This window comes from Chaetodon auriga, chromosome 7 (genome assembly GCF_051107435.1).
Source record: "Chaetodon auriga isolate fChaAug3 chromosome 7, fChaAug3.hap1, whole genome shotgun sequence".
Lineage (NCBI taxonomy): Eukaryota > Metazoa > Chordata > Actinopteri > Chaetodontiformes > Chaetodontidae > Chaetodon > Chaetodon auriga.
In genome coordinates this window covers 6,179,772-6,195,495 of record NC_135080.1, presented here as the reverse complement: position 1 = coordinate 6,195,495, position 15,724 = coordinate 6,179,772, and the positions used below count along the sequence as shown (strand labels likewise).

General features: G+C 39.8%; 2 protein-coding genes across 2 annotated transcripts; both read left to right on the top strand.

The window, feature by feature from the left end:
• The first annotated feature begins 776 nt into the window (after positions 1-776).
• LOC143323347 (olfactory receptor 52B2-like) lies at positions 777-1,718 on the top strand. The gene has a single exon (XM_076735161.1). The coding sequence runs from the start codon at positions 777-779 to the stop codon at positions 1,716-1,718; it is 942 nt and encodes a 313-aa protein (XP_076591276.1).
• A 2,927-nt stretch (positions 1,719-4,645) lies between these two features.
• Positions 4,646-5,581, top strand: LOC143323614 (olfactory receptor 10A3-like). Its single transcript, XM_076735552.1, has one exon. The coding sequence runs from the start codon at positions 4,646-4,648 to the stop codon at positions 5,579-5,581; it is 936 nt and encodes a 311-aa protein (XP_076591667.1).
• The last annotated feature ends 10,143 nt before the right edge of the window (positions 5,582-15,724 follow it).

The following is a 15,724-nucleotide window of genomic DNA, read 5'->3' as shown; positions in this document are numbered from 1 at the left end:
GTTCCTTTTCTTTCTGGCCCCTGCTCTAAAGTGCTGACCTTAAGGAAACTCATGGCTATATATCAAGTATCTTGCAGCTTTCTGGTGTGCTCAGACCCTGCATGGGGGAGTCTGACCTCCCTGCTTAGCACAAGGAGAGCAGGTGAGCAGGACGTGCAGCCCTGAGCACCATACTGCTGCTCCATAAGCACAAGCAGTATGGTGTCCCTAACTATTTCTTAAATGTTGGCCAATTAGAGCCTTTTCTACTCAAAAGTACATAAGTAAAAGTAAAATTATGGAAAAACATATCTTATTTATGTTTGTTTTGTATGGAGGACAGGTAGCTCAAAGAGTGGCAGAATAACCAGCTGGCAGAGATGCAGTAAACTGTTTAATCACTTAATCTCTGTCTCTGACATCCTAAACAAAAGGCAGCTATTAAAAAAAATGCATTACATCATAATCTTTTCACTACTGTCTGTCAGTCTTGTTGCAAAAAAAACTTCTGTAACGTACTCTTGGGTAATATCACTGCTCACCCTCGTGCAAATAAGAGGCAGAGGTTTAAAACACCTCTCAGCTGCAGGTGACAACAGGATCACATGCTGCCAGAGGTAAGACATCAGAGGCACAGCTGAATTATTCCAGTGCACTTCATCTGAGATGGTTTGCTGCTGATTCTTTAATGTTTTTCTTCTTTTTCCAGCTTTCATCAGTTGGCAAGATTTGGCAGTTTTTCAACAGAAGAAGCAAAGACACAGTAACAACATTACAGTGTACAGTGCTGCACAGTTATGGACACAAATGCATCTTCTTTAGTTATGCTAACACTGGAAACACTGGGTTTATCTAATGCATATGTCTACCCAGCATTTCTCTTTGGGACTTTAACGTATCTGTTCATTATGTTTTGCAACTTGCTGGTTTTGACCTCGATTGCTTGGAGTAAAAAGCTGCACAAGCCCATGTTTATCCTGCTGTTCAACCTGCCCATTAGCGACATGGTGGGTGCTACAGCTTTCTTCCCTCAGCTCGTTGTCAGCATTGTGTCACAGAACCGACTCATTTCCCACCCTGAATGCATTATTCAGGCTTTTCTGATTCATGTTTATGGTACAGGAAACTTGCTGATCTTGAGTGCCATGGCATATGATAGATATGTTGCTATATGTTGTCCTTTGAGGTATAACGCCATTATGACTCCACATAACCTAGTTAGAATCATTTTCTTAATATGGTTCATAAATTTCTCACTAATGGTCACGCTGCTTTCGTTGCTTGCACGGTTCAAACTTTGCCGGACAAATATAGTAGATTTGTACTGCAACAATCCATCATTATTGAAACTGGTCTGTGAGGACACCAGAGTCAACAACTACTACGGACTGTTTACTATAGTTTTAATCCAAGGCGGACCGCTGTCAATAGTAATATACACATATGCACAGATTTTACGTACATGTGTTATGACTAATGAGTCTGACGCCCGGCGAAAAGCCATTCAGACATGTGGCTCACATTTAGTCGTTTTCTTAATCTTACAAATGAATACTTTTGTTACGCTCATTTCTCATCGCTTTGAGAATGTGTCGCCTTTTCTGAGACGAGCTCTTGGTGTGTCAATTTTAGTTTTCCCCCCTTTGCTGGACCCGATTATATATGGACTGAAAACCACAGAACTCAAACAGAGCATAAAGAAGTTGCTAAAAAGAAATGTCGGTTCATTTGAGCTCTAATCAGTTTTCAGTTTGGGCTTCTCAGTGAAACGACAGCTTCCAAATCCAGTATAACTTTGAGCAGGATTACATCTTTTGTGTGTTTTTAAATACTCATGTTAAAATTATGAGCGTTACCAACCTGTTAGCACACGCCACACGTCACATGAAACAGCTGAAGAGTCTTTTCTCTTCTGCAGATTTCTACTGATCATTTTGATGAACAATAAGGAATATGATGACAGGAAATAATGTGCAGGACTGTGGAAACTGGACACAGTAGTGACAGAACTGAAAGATTATTGTGAGATATGAATAAAATCATTGTTGTAAATAAAAGAAAGTTACCACATGGGCACAAACATCCATATTTGAATGAAAGAGAGACAATATGTATATATAAATACATTTCTATATAGTTTGTACATGCTTTTCTGTGTGAAACTTTGCAGTGATGGGTCTACAGATATTTCATATTGTCTGCTATGTGGAATATAACATGAGCAACGAATATGAAGAACAAAGATTTATTTTCCTTTACGACAGAAATGATGTAGAAATACATATATATATGTTTGTTTTCCTTTACAATGAAATAACATTAAATTGAATCAAAGATTTTCAGTATGTGTCTATTCTCTGTGCGAAATGTGTGTAAAAACAAATAAATTTAATGGCAAACGTGGAAAAGGAGTGACATGATGTTATTTGACATTTTCTAGTACTGTATGTACACTATAAGAGGAATAACTGATGCTAAAGTAATGGATGGGTGGAATGTAGATTTTGCATACACAGGCCTGCTCAGATATCTCTTGGCACCCGGCCTCTCTCTAGCTATGCACCAGCCTTCGCAGACAGGTGAAGCCCTTTTCAGGCGCAAACATTTCCTGCAAAAAGAGCATGAAAAATGATCGCGCTCAGCCAGCTCGCCACCTGTTCCAGCTGTGGTCAGGAGAAAGGTGCTATAAATCACTGCACTCTAACTTTTCAGGGACTTTCACATCTTTGTGACCTTTCATTTGAGTTTCGTGTGTGTGTGTGTGTGTGTTTGGTGGATTTTTGTATTTTCGTGTTTGTTTAAAAGCTCTAGGGGGACGTCCACCTGCATTGCTGTGACAAGCTGACAGCAATGCAGGTGGACACCCCCCCGAGTGTCCTGGATTGTGGACCACCTGACTGGCAGACCACAGTATGTGCGCCTGCAGCACTGTGTGTCAGACAGAGTGGTCAGCAACACCGGGGCCCCGCAGGGGACTGTTCTCTCTGCCTTCCTCTTCACCCTCTACACCACAGGCTTCAGCTACTGCACAGACACCTGCCACCTTCAGAAGTTTTCTGAAGACTCTGCGATAGTTGGATGTATCAGTGAGGGTGATGAGGATGAGTACAGGGCTGCTGTGGACAACTGTGTCACATGGTGTGAGCAGAACCATCTGCAACTAAATGTGGCAAAGACTAAGGAACTGGTAGTGGACCTGAGGAGAACCAAGGCACCGGTGACCCCTGTTTCCATCCAGGGGGCCAGTGTGGACATTGTGGAGGAGGTTGTACAGCATCTGGGTCCTGTTACAAATGTGATATTTTCTATGAGCACCACATCACTGACTTGTTATCCATTACGGACTAAAGTATTTCCACAAGATTGACATGATACCTCAAGCCTTCTGGAGTCCAGTGACGCAGCCTCCTCGTCATCTGCCGCAGAAGCACCTCCCCCTGTCATAACCAATAGAACTTGTATTGACCTAGTGTTGACAGGATGTGCCAAGCCTACGCCTTTAATAAATAATACTCACAGATTATCGTCTGGTGGCTCCAGAAGAGTGAATGTGTTGCAAGCTTAAGTCAGACAGTCCACATAAACACCACATACATGGTTGAGTTCCATGTGCAGTGCTGGAATAACGTACCTGTTGTAGTGTACAACTGTTAATTTGTGAAAATGAAAACTCCTTGAATTGTAATTATGATTCAGTGGAGCATTGGTTAATAAGTGTATATTACTGAACCACTTGCGCATTCTGTCGGTCCACTATTGTCTGCCAGGCCTTTTCTCTCTGTTTAATTACAGCGGCCGTGTTGCCTTTTTTACTTATAATATGTTTTACTTCCTCATAAGTTTCCATTATCAGTTGTTGCTCACTTGGGGAGAAGTATGCGGCACATATCTTTTCCATTTCTGCATCAGTACATCTGTGATCGACCTTGTGGTCTGTTTAAGAAAGTGAAAATCATACTCTATAGTTACAGTGTAAATATATCCGTCTTTGTGTCAAATCAGCCATTTGTTTATGTTGAAGTGGGGCTGGCGTCAGGGCAAATAACACATTTCATATTCATCCGAAGCCCCTCGGGAGCCAGTGCTTGAGTCACTGCCATGACAATCTGAAGATAAACTTTATGGTAAACCAGAAGACTCCAGGGAGCTGCCTGCTGATCAGCAAAAATCACTCCTATAAAGCTACTAATCCCTGTGAACATCCTACCAGTCGGTCATTGTCAGTATTCTGAGTGCTGATGATCCATTACATGTGTCTTATTGCAATATTAATTCGTCTTATTTTCTATTTTTCCTCTCTGTGTCGTTTGTTCCTGGAGTTTTGGTGCAAAAGTGTAAATCCAAAAGACTCTAACTTGTTATTTATGTTTAGTTTGTGTCATGTTTAACTGACATGTATGTGGACTCAAAGTGAAGTGGGGTCACCAGAGTGGCGACACATTCAGGCTTTAATTTGGTAAGATCTGTCCTTAATAGTGAGAATTTACAGTTTCCTAATTATAACTCAGATCTGACTCTTCACTCTTTCCAGCCTTTGTTTTTCTTGTATTATCATATCCTCCAATGCCTTTGCTAAATTGACATTGTGTATGAAATAAGTTATGCTGTTTGAGAATGAAATAATTGATGATCTTTTTCATTTTTCCAGGGTGGAAGAGGATAAAAAATGGACAACCCGTACAACATATCATCTGTTTTAGTGGTACGTCGCTTCAATCTACCCCCTGAAACTGCTTTTGCTGCATTTCTTTTTGCAACTCTGAGCTACATGATCATACTTTTCTGCAACCTTGTTCTCATCTTAACCATCGTACTGAACAAATCTCTGCATCAGCCCATGTATCTAATACTGCTGAACCTTCCCATCAACGACCTCATAGGCTCCTCTGCGTTCTTCCCTCGGCTCATTAAAGACATACTGACGGACAGTAGCACAATGCCACACTCAGCGTGCGTCGCCCAAGCTTTCTTTATCCACATCTATGCAGGAGGTACAGTGTTCATCCTCAGTGCTATGGCATATGATAGATACATTGCCATATGCTGTCCTCTGAAATACAACACGGTTATGACGAACGCGCACATTATGAGAATAATCTCCTTCGTGTGGATGAGCAGCTTGGTTTTAATTGGTGTGCTTTTTGTCCTGCTGCTGCGTTTACCTCGCTGTCGGTCCGAGTTGACACACCCCTACTGTGACAATCCAAGTTTGCTGTCCCTGGTCTGCGCCGACACCACCATCAACAACATTTATGGGCTTGTTAGCGTCGCACTGACACAGATCATAGCCAATGGGATGATCTTGTACACGTATCTCCAGATCCTTGTCGCATGCTTCAGATCCAAACGGTCAGACACAAAATCTAAAGCTCTGCAGACGTGTGCGACACATCTGACCGTTTTTCTCCTGCTGGAGTGTCTGGGTCTTTTCACGATCATATCATACAGAATTAAGAACATTTCGCCGCATTTAAGGAGATTCATGGGGGTGTCGACGTTAATTTTCCCCCCGACATTTAATCCAATCATCTACGGGCTGAAAACAAAAGAAATTAGAGACAAAATATTGAACTTTTTAAGGAATAAAATCCTTCCATCCTAATGCGACCAAAACGTCTTTGTTGTGACATGATTTTCATGATATGTCTTATATGTAAATACACTCTTTCCTTCTAAGTCCCTCTATTTATTTATTTATTTCACAGAAAAGCACTGCTCCTTTATGTTCATGAGCACAAACTTAATTTTTAAATGATGTATATGAAGACTGCAGTGCTGGATTTTTATAATAGAAATTAAGTGCTTTAATGTTAAATAATTACTGTCATACTGCTTTACAATTTGTCTTTATTATACTACTATGCATAAAAATCAATTGCAGATGCTCATCATTTTTTCCCTGCAGCAGTTTCACCCAAAAACATTTTTACAAATAAATCACCAGTATTTGTCAGTTATGTGCTTTGGATCTTGTATTTAGAGCTCTACCATCGCTTCAAATAAACCAGGTATTTGTCCTTTCAAATTATGTGTGTTTATGCATATTGCTGTAGTTTGTGTGCATTGATTGTGTTTTTCTGCACATGCAGAATTTAAATTTTAACAGGTAAACCTGTGAGTCCAGAGTCTCCTAAAAGTTTGCTTTGAACATGTTAATGTACTGTATGTTATCACTATTTTTTAATGTGATATTCTCAGAAGGTTGTCTTGCTGCCAGGGCGTGAAATATAAAGGTAATGAGATATAGAGGCAAATGAAATAAAGAAGAAATGAAAATGAGAACAACCTTTGTGAAAGAAGACAGAGGACACTAAACTTAAAGTGCATAACATAAGATGGAGAGTGATATGGATTTCTATGAAAAATACGGGAACTTTGGGGGTAAAATTAAAACTAAGCGTTATCAAAGTTGCACTGATTAAAGGCCAGAATGGACAGAAACTGTGTTTAGTTAGCACTGGTCATGCACAGCTGCTTTTTAGACATTAACTAACTTCAATAATGCATTTCACTCTCAGCTCTGGAAAAAAATGCAGTAATTTAAGATTAAATAAATTTTGAAACGTTTGAAATGGACTGTATTTTTGGGTTTATTAGAGGAGAATCTGACAAAGGCATGAATCAGTGTTTAAAAAATGTCATGCAAACTTTAAGTGAAGCAAATACAAAGCAGCTGATGAGGGTTGTCAGTCATAGAGGTCACTGACAGCTTGAAGTGGTGTGCAGTGTGTATTTCCTGTCCAAATATGTGTATTGACCATGTATATACAGCAGAGGGCGCCACTGGCACATACTTAAGCCATTCATACAAACAAGTAACAGAAAGCACATGAACGTGTTCTCACACTGTGTTCATCTGCTGCAGTTTGTGTGCTTTGCTGCCCTCTTGTGTGTCTCCAGTCCTGAACCACATGAGGCCTTAAGGTGCCAGTTATTTCTTCAAAGCACACTTTAGTCAGAGTGAGCTGAATAAAAACTAAACATGAGAAAAATATAATGTTTAAGTGAGCTCAAAGAAACACACAAATACGTGGCTCCAGATATGAAACCAGAACTGAAGCCACAAAAATGAATCTGTGCTCTTTTATGCTATAGTCCATTGACCCTTATAATGAAGAGGAGAAAGAATATTTTTTTAATATGCCAGATTGACGACCAGTTCCATCATCCACACATCTACAGAAGCCTGATTACTTAATGAGTATATCATAAGTGTACATAACAGTATGTTTGTGGTGTGCTGTGTTTCCAGTGATGTTGAAAGTAAAGTTAAAAAAGAATAATTACACACATTTAAGAGCAGAGTTGCTTATAATGTTTTTAAACTGACCTGAACTGAAATTTGTTATGTATTAATGGTGTAAAACGTTCTGAAACTCCAGTTTTCTCTGTTTTCCTTGCTGTCCTTGCCCTTGGCACACTTTACACTATTTAAGAGTCTGGCTACAAGTCCCCTTCAGTATGCTCAGTATACTAATATCTAGTACTTTTTACTGTGTTTCCTCTTGCGCCACATTATATCTTCAAGGGGATTCACATCCGTAGACGTATCAGTATTTGGGAGAGAACATGTGCTGCTTGCATACGTTTGCAGAGATAGGAGAAGTGTTTCTGGTGCCGGGCGGGATGGAGGGTAAACAGAAGAGCAGCAGAGTGAGAAGAGTCATGACAGAGCAGAGCGCTGAAGTGAACTGAAATGAAGCTGAATTTGTTGATTTTGTGGTCTTCATGTGCCCAGAGGGAGTAGCACACCCACCCACTCCCTGCCAGTGGAACAAATGATTTTAAACATGTAATATTTGCTTTAAATCATATTGAAATATTGAAGATTTTTGAGACAAGCGCTAAGTAAAAGAAATTGTCGAAGTCTGCAATTCAACACCTGAGAAACATCTAATCTTTTTGTTCTTTAATCATTCTAATGCACTGACCCTGATAAACATATGCTTTGTCTCCACACTGTGGTGAGATTTGATACTGCACACCTCCATTTCTTAAAACGTCCATGCAGAGCTCATTTCCAACCAACGGCACAACAACATTCATCGACTCCTTTACGAAGCAAATAATGTAATCTGGCAATTGATCAATGAAAGTGCCTGAACAAGCGACGACACTGCAGGGACTGCACACTGATGACATGCATTTAATCAACAATCTATTAGTTGTGAATTCACTCTTCTATCAAAACATTTCATTCATTTTATTGCAAAACTGAATTACAAATAAGACAAAACTCCTGCAGTTATGCGAACAGCCCTCAGAGGCTGTACTTCTCAGTACTCAGCATCAGAAAACAAAATGATTTGACGTGTGAAAAGTGCTTTTGCTGCTGCTCTTAGATCCTGATCGCCACGGGTCAAACAACTGCAAACTCTGAAATAATGGCTGCTTGAGATTAAACGACGTGCTGGTTCCTAAAACTCAGCTCTACTTGTCAGATTTGGCAACACTCAGACAAGAAATTTACTCATTTTGTGTCCACCACAGCTAATGCTGACACCAAGAGGCCTGACTGTACAACGGACACTCATCCTCATACCAATGAACAGCATTGTAGCTTGTGTGGTGGCAACTCTGATTTTATATCTTAAAACACCAAAGCTGATGAGATGAAGTCATCAGACACATATGTTTTTCACTGCAGATGAAAAAAAGAAAAGTTAACACACCCACACACACCGTGGGCTTGATCAGGGACAGACGTGCAGAATCAGGGTGCACCACCAAGCACAAAACTGAGCACAGGCTAATGATGTGTGTCATGTTAAAGAAAAAGACTGAAGGGAATACATCAAGACGTTTGTCTGAAGAAGCTCTGTACAGTCCAACACTTTGTCTTTATGTCTTGTTTGTCTTTTTTCTCGTCTCCTTTGTCCTTTATGTTATTGTGCAGCAGGTTATGCAGCTGATGTAAGACAGTTTCTCAGAAATAAAACAAGATATTTACTTGTTTTCCAACTCATGAACCAATCCAGAGTCACTTTGGTGATGTTTACCAGCGTGTGATCAGTTGGCAGCGAGCATGTCGTCACCCATCAGAGCATCTCGTCTCCCCCAGTGCGAGGCGCAGCGATGCATTGTGTCGTGGTTACCGACGCCTGGTTACTGTTTCTTTCTTTAACGTTGCTCATTAGGTTAATGACTTCTTTGTTTACAAAGTGTTGACAGGAAAGATGTGTCACACTCAGCCCTCCGGAGTGATTCCTCCTCAGTCCTCAGCTCTGGTAATGAACCTCAAAGGGTTTGCTGTCACAGTGCAGTGAACAGTTACGGTTTTGTTTTGGAACATTTACAGCAGTGACAGACAGGTGATCTTCTGGAAGTGGATGAAAAAGACAGATACTGTATATTATAATTTTGTTTAACAAATAAGCTAAACCACTGGAACAACAGGCTGATTTTCCTTGCATGTATTCTATTAACATCTCAGTTGTGAATACAGTCAGACAGAATGATGTGAGATGATACAGTTTGTCTACAGTTTATTAGACAAACTGCATCATCTCATGTGCTTTAATATTTCTTGGCTGCTGTTTTATGGCCATATCAAACTGAGCAAACTTTTTCCTCAGCGTGACTACTTTTCCTTGTCAAACATTACTGTTCAAAAGCTTGTAATCGGCATCAGATGACTGAGGGGACTGCTTTATGCTTTTGAAGACTTTCATGCTTTTAGATTGGAGAAAGTTCTTTTTTGCAAATAGATATTATTTTGTATGAAGGGTTTGCCAAAAAGTTACTCAACCTGATTGAAAGCTGAAAGGGCAGAACGTTTGATAAGAACATAAGAAATCAGCAGTCATCAATAAAAAGAAGCTGAGCATCAAAATCTGTGCAGATTCAAACAGGAGCAGGTTCCTGCTTCAGTGTCAAGTGCACAAAGCTTTTCTCCAGTACTGGAACATCGGCTGAGCATACTGTGGATTGATAAATCACAGTGTAAACCTTCTCAATCGCACCGCTGAGCAGACGGCACAGGGCCCAAAGAAAAATGAGTTCCCAAAATATTTAGAGCCCAGTTGCACCGTTGTGGTTCAGCAAATATCTGGAATCAATGACGCTTTCCTGGAATTCAAAATCAATATTATGATATATATCGCTGTTGTAAAACATAAACATCCCCTTATAAAGATTTCATCAACATCGGCCGCCCTGAGAGCCCAACTGGGACGTATTGTTTATTCTAGTAACAAATCTTTCAGTTATCATTACACAAAATAGTGTTTTAAGATACATCCAGTGGTTAAAAACAGTGTCTTCAGTGTGAAGAGTAGCCACAGGTGTTTCCACTCGACAGGAAAGAGATGACAGTCTTTATTTTCAACATTATTTCCACCTCCTGCTTTCCTGCATTGCATGATTAACTGTTGATTTGTTTTTAAAATCAGCTCAGCAGTCATGGACGAAGTATTCAGGTCCTTTATTCAACTGAAAGTGTCAATACTGAAAATGCATATATAACACTTCATGTGGCTGGTTGTGGTGGAGCTGATTCAACCAAATTCATAGGCTGTTATTTCAGACTGTAACAATGCGTTTTATGAGCTTATCACATGTTTTATGTGAAACATAATCTGAAAAGTAACTGAGACGGTGAAGTAAACATCAAGCAGTGAAAAAACATTTTTATGATTTTCTGGCCAGTGCAGGTTTACGTTCAGCGTCTTTATGATACCAACCTAAAGGAGGTGTCAAAGATAGACATTCAAACTCCTCACATGACGAACACATGGAGGCAAAAATATGTGTTAACTGCAGCACTTAAGTGACAATTTGAGGTTTCCTTTTTCACTTGCAGGCTCATGCAGTGTGCTGCTTATTTTGATGCATAGAAATATATGGATGATATAAAACCTGTGTAAATGTATGTATGTGTTTTTGCACAGACAGAAATACTAACTGTAACTGTTTGTAATTTCGATTTCCATCCTCCTCTTCCCTTCCCTCTCCTGAGCTCCTCCCATGCTGTTGCTGTTTTTCTGAGCCTGCCATTCCTCACTTATCCTCAGTGAGCTCAGTGTGTTGCACACCTGTGAATGATCGATTCATCGGCTCTGATCTGCTGCCTGCAGCTGCTCCTTATCAGTAATTAGATGTAGAACTCACAACAAAGCAGGCATTTTTGTAACCAAGTTTTATGAGTTAGGTTCAGTTTTGGGGGAATGAATGAGGAATAAAGAGTCCAAGAGTCTAATTATTTTGAGCTTTAGTCATTTTTACTGACGATACATTATTATCACCAGTATGAAAACATGTGAGCATCAGTGTTTGCTCAGTCTTTGCTTTCATTCACACACTATAAACACAGGACAAAGTACAGTAACATGTGTAACATCAGCAGTATCTCTATCATAATATATATATATCCCAGTATTTCCAACATTATCTTTTCTATTTGTGGTACCTGGCAGTGGTTTTCTAACATTATCATTATGTGTCCTATTAGTAAAAACTTATAACAATATATTCTGTTTCAGATACAAGATGCAGCTGGTTCGTGTCTGTAGATGGTTTTCCAGACTCCATTCAAGAAAGAAACGTTTTTTAAAATAATGTTAACACATGCCTTCAAATCCTAAACAAAGCTAATAATGTGAGACTAAATTAATCCTAATACAAGGCTACTCGAGGCTGATGTGTATACTGTAAAACAGCAGCTCTGATATGCTGAGATGTACCTGAGACAGGCATCTGTTGTCCAATGAGGATAAAGCATTTTATATGTCAATGTCTTACAATTTATTCATATGAAAACAGGTAACAAGCAAACAGTTTAGAAAATGCACTGATGAATGTTTCCATCATTTTAGTATAATACTTAGACCATAAAAGGATGCAGTGCTTAATAGAAAGTGAATTGACAGTTCACAGCAATCTACTGGGATGCCTCAATTTTTTTGAGTCTGTTAAAGATCTTATATTTCATTTCTTTTGTCCTGAGACAGTACACAAAAGGATTTACAAGAGACGGCCCGAGGATGGCGCCGATCATTAAGCCATGACGTTCCTCAAGAGTTAATACTACACCTAACCTGGTCAACACAATGCGGATAAATAATGGAAAGTAATAACACACAACCACAATCAGGTGACTCAAACAGGTGCTGCCCATTTTTCTTTTGTCATTATTCGAGGATAATTTCACAAAAACTATGATGACGACATATGACAGGCAAATAAAAGTGAAAGTGAAAAATAAAAGAAAGAATATAATGATGGTGATCATATTGAAGTAGTACCTGGGGTCAACGCACGTAGATCTTATGATGGCAGCGTAGTCACAGAAAGTGTACTTGAGCTTGGTGTAGCAGTGAGGGAGAGGAAGCACAGTCGCAGGCATGACAGACACAAAGCAACAGGCCACAATCCACAGGACACATGTGAGGCCAAGAGTGCGCACGTTTGTCAGATAACTGTGGTACTGAAAAGGATAGCTAATCGCAAGCAGTCTATCAAACGCCATAACTGCTAATGCAAACATCTCCATCACTCCCCCCAAATGGAAAGCAAACATCTGCATTAAGCACGGCACATAGGATATAGTCTTAACACCAGCAAGCAGAACCCCAATCATTGTTGGACTGGCACTGGAGGTGTACAGTATATCAACAAGAGCAAGGTTACAAATCAGAAGATACATTGGTTTGTGTAATCTCCTGTCAGAAATAATGAAGAGGATGTTTACAATATTGCCAAAAATGGCAAGAACATAGACAACCAGTATAGCCCCACCCACTACCATAGGCCTTTTGGTTGTGTCAAAACCACCAATAATAAATGCTGTTACTTTGATTGAAGCATTCTGTAAAGGCATATTCAACAAACTGTCAAGATGGAAAAACTCAAGACAGAAGTTGAGTAAAAAAAGCTCCTCTTAAAGCAAACGATCATTCAGCATATTGTCGAGCGTAAGCGAGCGTAACAGTTACAAAAACAACTGAGCTCAGTCACACAGCGATCACTACAGCCAACGATGGAGTTCAGCAGGCAGCGTTCAGGGTTTAGGGTTTTAAGACTCACCAGGACAGACACGTTTCACTGGGCGGACCCATCGTCCAATCACATTGGATAATGAGCCTGGTCACTCTGAGCACTGCGGCTCAATCTGTGATTATCATGTTCATACAGAGTAATTACAGTTACAGTTACAGCCTGTCTTTGAACTCCAAAATCCCAAGATACTCAGACTCAGTGAGACACACTGTGAGGAATGAAATGGCAGGAGAGTTCAAGTGAGATGTCACCTTCTTCACTTCACACTTCGACTTCTGCAACATTTTTTTTTGTCTTGTTGTCCTCTGACTTCTTGCACTCTGTCCTGTTGCTGCTGTAACATGAATTTTCCCCATTGTGGGATAAATAAAGTCTATCTTATCTTATCTTACCGCTTGCTGTGCTTTTAGATTATTTATTACATGCCTTTTGCTTAAAATTTGTGGAATATGCTGGAACTCGTGATGAATAAAGTATCTATCTATCTATCTGAAAGTGCAACCACCACATACAGTACCAGTCAAAAGTTTGGGCACACCTCCTCATTCATTGGTTTTTCTTTTTGTTTTTAATTTTCTGAATTGTAGATTAATACTGAAGACATCCTGACAATGGAGGAAGACATATGGAATGATGTTGTAGCAGAACTGGTCTGTAGCTGACCCTCTTCTAACCTCTTTGCATTGCTCAGGAGAAGTGCAGTGATAAAACAATCAGACTTTTAAGAGTTATTGACCATCTGGAAGGTTCACCGAAAGGTGTGAACCCAGGCAGAGACAGGATGTCTGGTTGAGAGACCTCTTATCACACTCTTTCAGGGCAACAAGAGTCACTGACAACACTTTTACTTCAAATTTACATCTGGTCAAGACGTTCCCATGGAGGTGCTAACTCTTTCTTGATAGCCCATGGGAGTTGAGGACAATAAAACTGCCTGGATGGACGAATGCCATGTCTCAAAGGAATCTCCAAACCAGATAATGCTGATGGGTTGTAAATTGAACATTCCTGAAGCAAACTGTTCTGTATGTCTGTGTGTCTTTTGCTTAACCTACCGAATTAACCAAATCTCAATGTTTGATTTAACTGTAGATGTAATTACATTGCTAAGCTCGTGATCAGTACAATAACAATGCTTTCCTGGTTTTTCTAACTTACAGAATGACGAAACTGTGAATTAAACTATTTCAAAGGTTTTCTCTGAGTTTCTACCATGTAACCATACCGCCATCTAGAGGTTCATAGCAATTAGGTTGAATGCGCTTAGCGGATACATTTATTAATAAGTAACCGTAATAGCGATAATCATTTCGGCAAATATAGTCTGCCCTTCTTTATTCCTTCATCATGTTAAAGTAGTTATACCCTTAATCATCATGTTTGTTAGGATTAGTATTAAGAAATGTTACCATGTTCATTGTTTAATGTTGTCGTTATTCATAAGAATTGTCTAACGCATGTAGCGAACGCGCATGTTGTTGTTGAAGTACCATTGAAAATTGATCATTTAAAATATATTCGATTGACCATAGTGAGAAGCAGATGAGTCCCTCGTATGAATCATTAAATAATTCTCGCTCTGTAGGATGAAATCACGTTGCGCGTCTGCGAACCATCCTACATGCGTGACGTCCTATTGATTAGACACGCCCTGGAGCGATGATAAAGTAGTCGCGCATCGCGGACTTCAGTTCTAGTTGTGTTTCTTTTTTCGTTCTGTTAAGTTTTCTTTTCGTCTTGTTCAGTTTCCTTTTCTTTCTTTCAGTTAATCTAATTTTTGTGTTAAGTTCTTTGTCTTTAGTTTTCAAGTATTTTTCCGCTCCGTCGTTTTCTCAGTCTTTTTGCTGCTGCTCACAACTACGCAGAGTGGCCTGATTTAATTCTACAGAAAACGCACTTTTCTAATCTTCGTGAAACTTTCATTTTTGCTCGCCACGCCAAGCCGCATAATTTCTATTTTTGTTGTTAAAGTCTAGTCACGTAATAATAACTTTGAAGACATTTTCGACCGGCCATCGAAGAGTTTCTCAATCTTATTATTAGTAATCAAAAGCCTTGCCAAACGGCCAACAACTAACTGACTGCACCGAAGACCTGTAGCCTGCTGCTGACCCGCTGGTCCGGGTTAAAGAACCATCAGAAGCCGTTCCTCGTCTGTAACCGACACCGAAGACCCTCAGCTCCCGAGACATCCCTGTCCAACACCAGCTCTCATCAGCGGTTCGCTTGATTCGTCCTGCAGACTGCTGTACGGGCCAGAGTGGCTGACAACCGGAGCCTCTTCGTGTTAGTTCGGAGCAGACCTCTACAGGAACATCGCTGACAAAGTAGGCATACCTAAGCGGTTTTGAATAAGAGTTGGTCCGTGAGGTTGAGATATCGTTAATTTGTCTAAATTCCCTAGATCGTTCATTCAACAAATTAACTTCATATTCGCGTCCGCATTTCCCTTTAAAACCTACTTCTCACTATCGCCAAACTCATTTTACCATTCTCTTGCCATAAGTTCCTCTGTGCAGTGTTTGTGTTAATCTATATCATCCATATAATCTATCGTATTATTCATGATTCATATTCATCTCATTATTCTGTTTAATAAATAATCTTTTGCATCCAAGTCATTGTCCGACGGTGTCCTTTTGAGCTGGATATAAGCAATCCCTGTACTGAGAGTTCACGCCTTAGATTATCAGACTGATCTACTGTTGATTCATTCGTTCACTACATCAGCTTTAACAGATATAATATA

Coding starts and splice junctions, on each gene's coding strand:
- LOC143323347 (XM_076735161.1), top strand. CDS start 777: ATGGACACAAATGCATCTTCTTTAGTTATGCTAACACTGGAAACACTG.
- LOC143323614 (XM_076735552.1), top strand. CDS start 4,646: ATGGACAACCCGTACAACATATCATCTGTTTTAGTGGTACGTCGCTTC.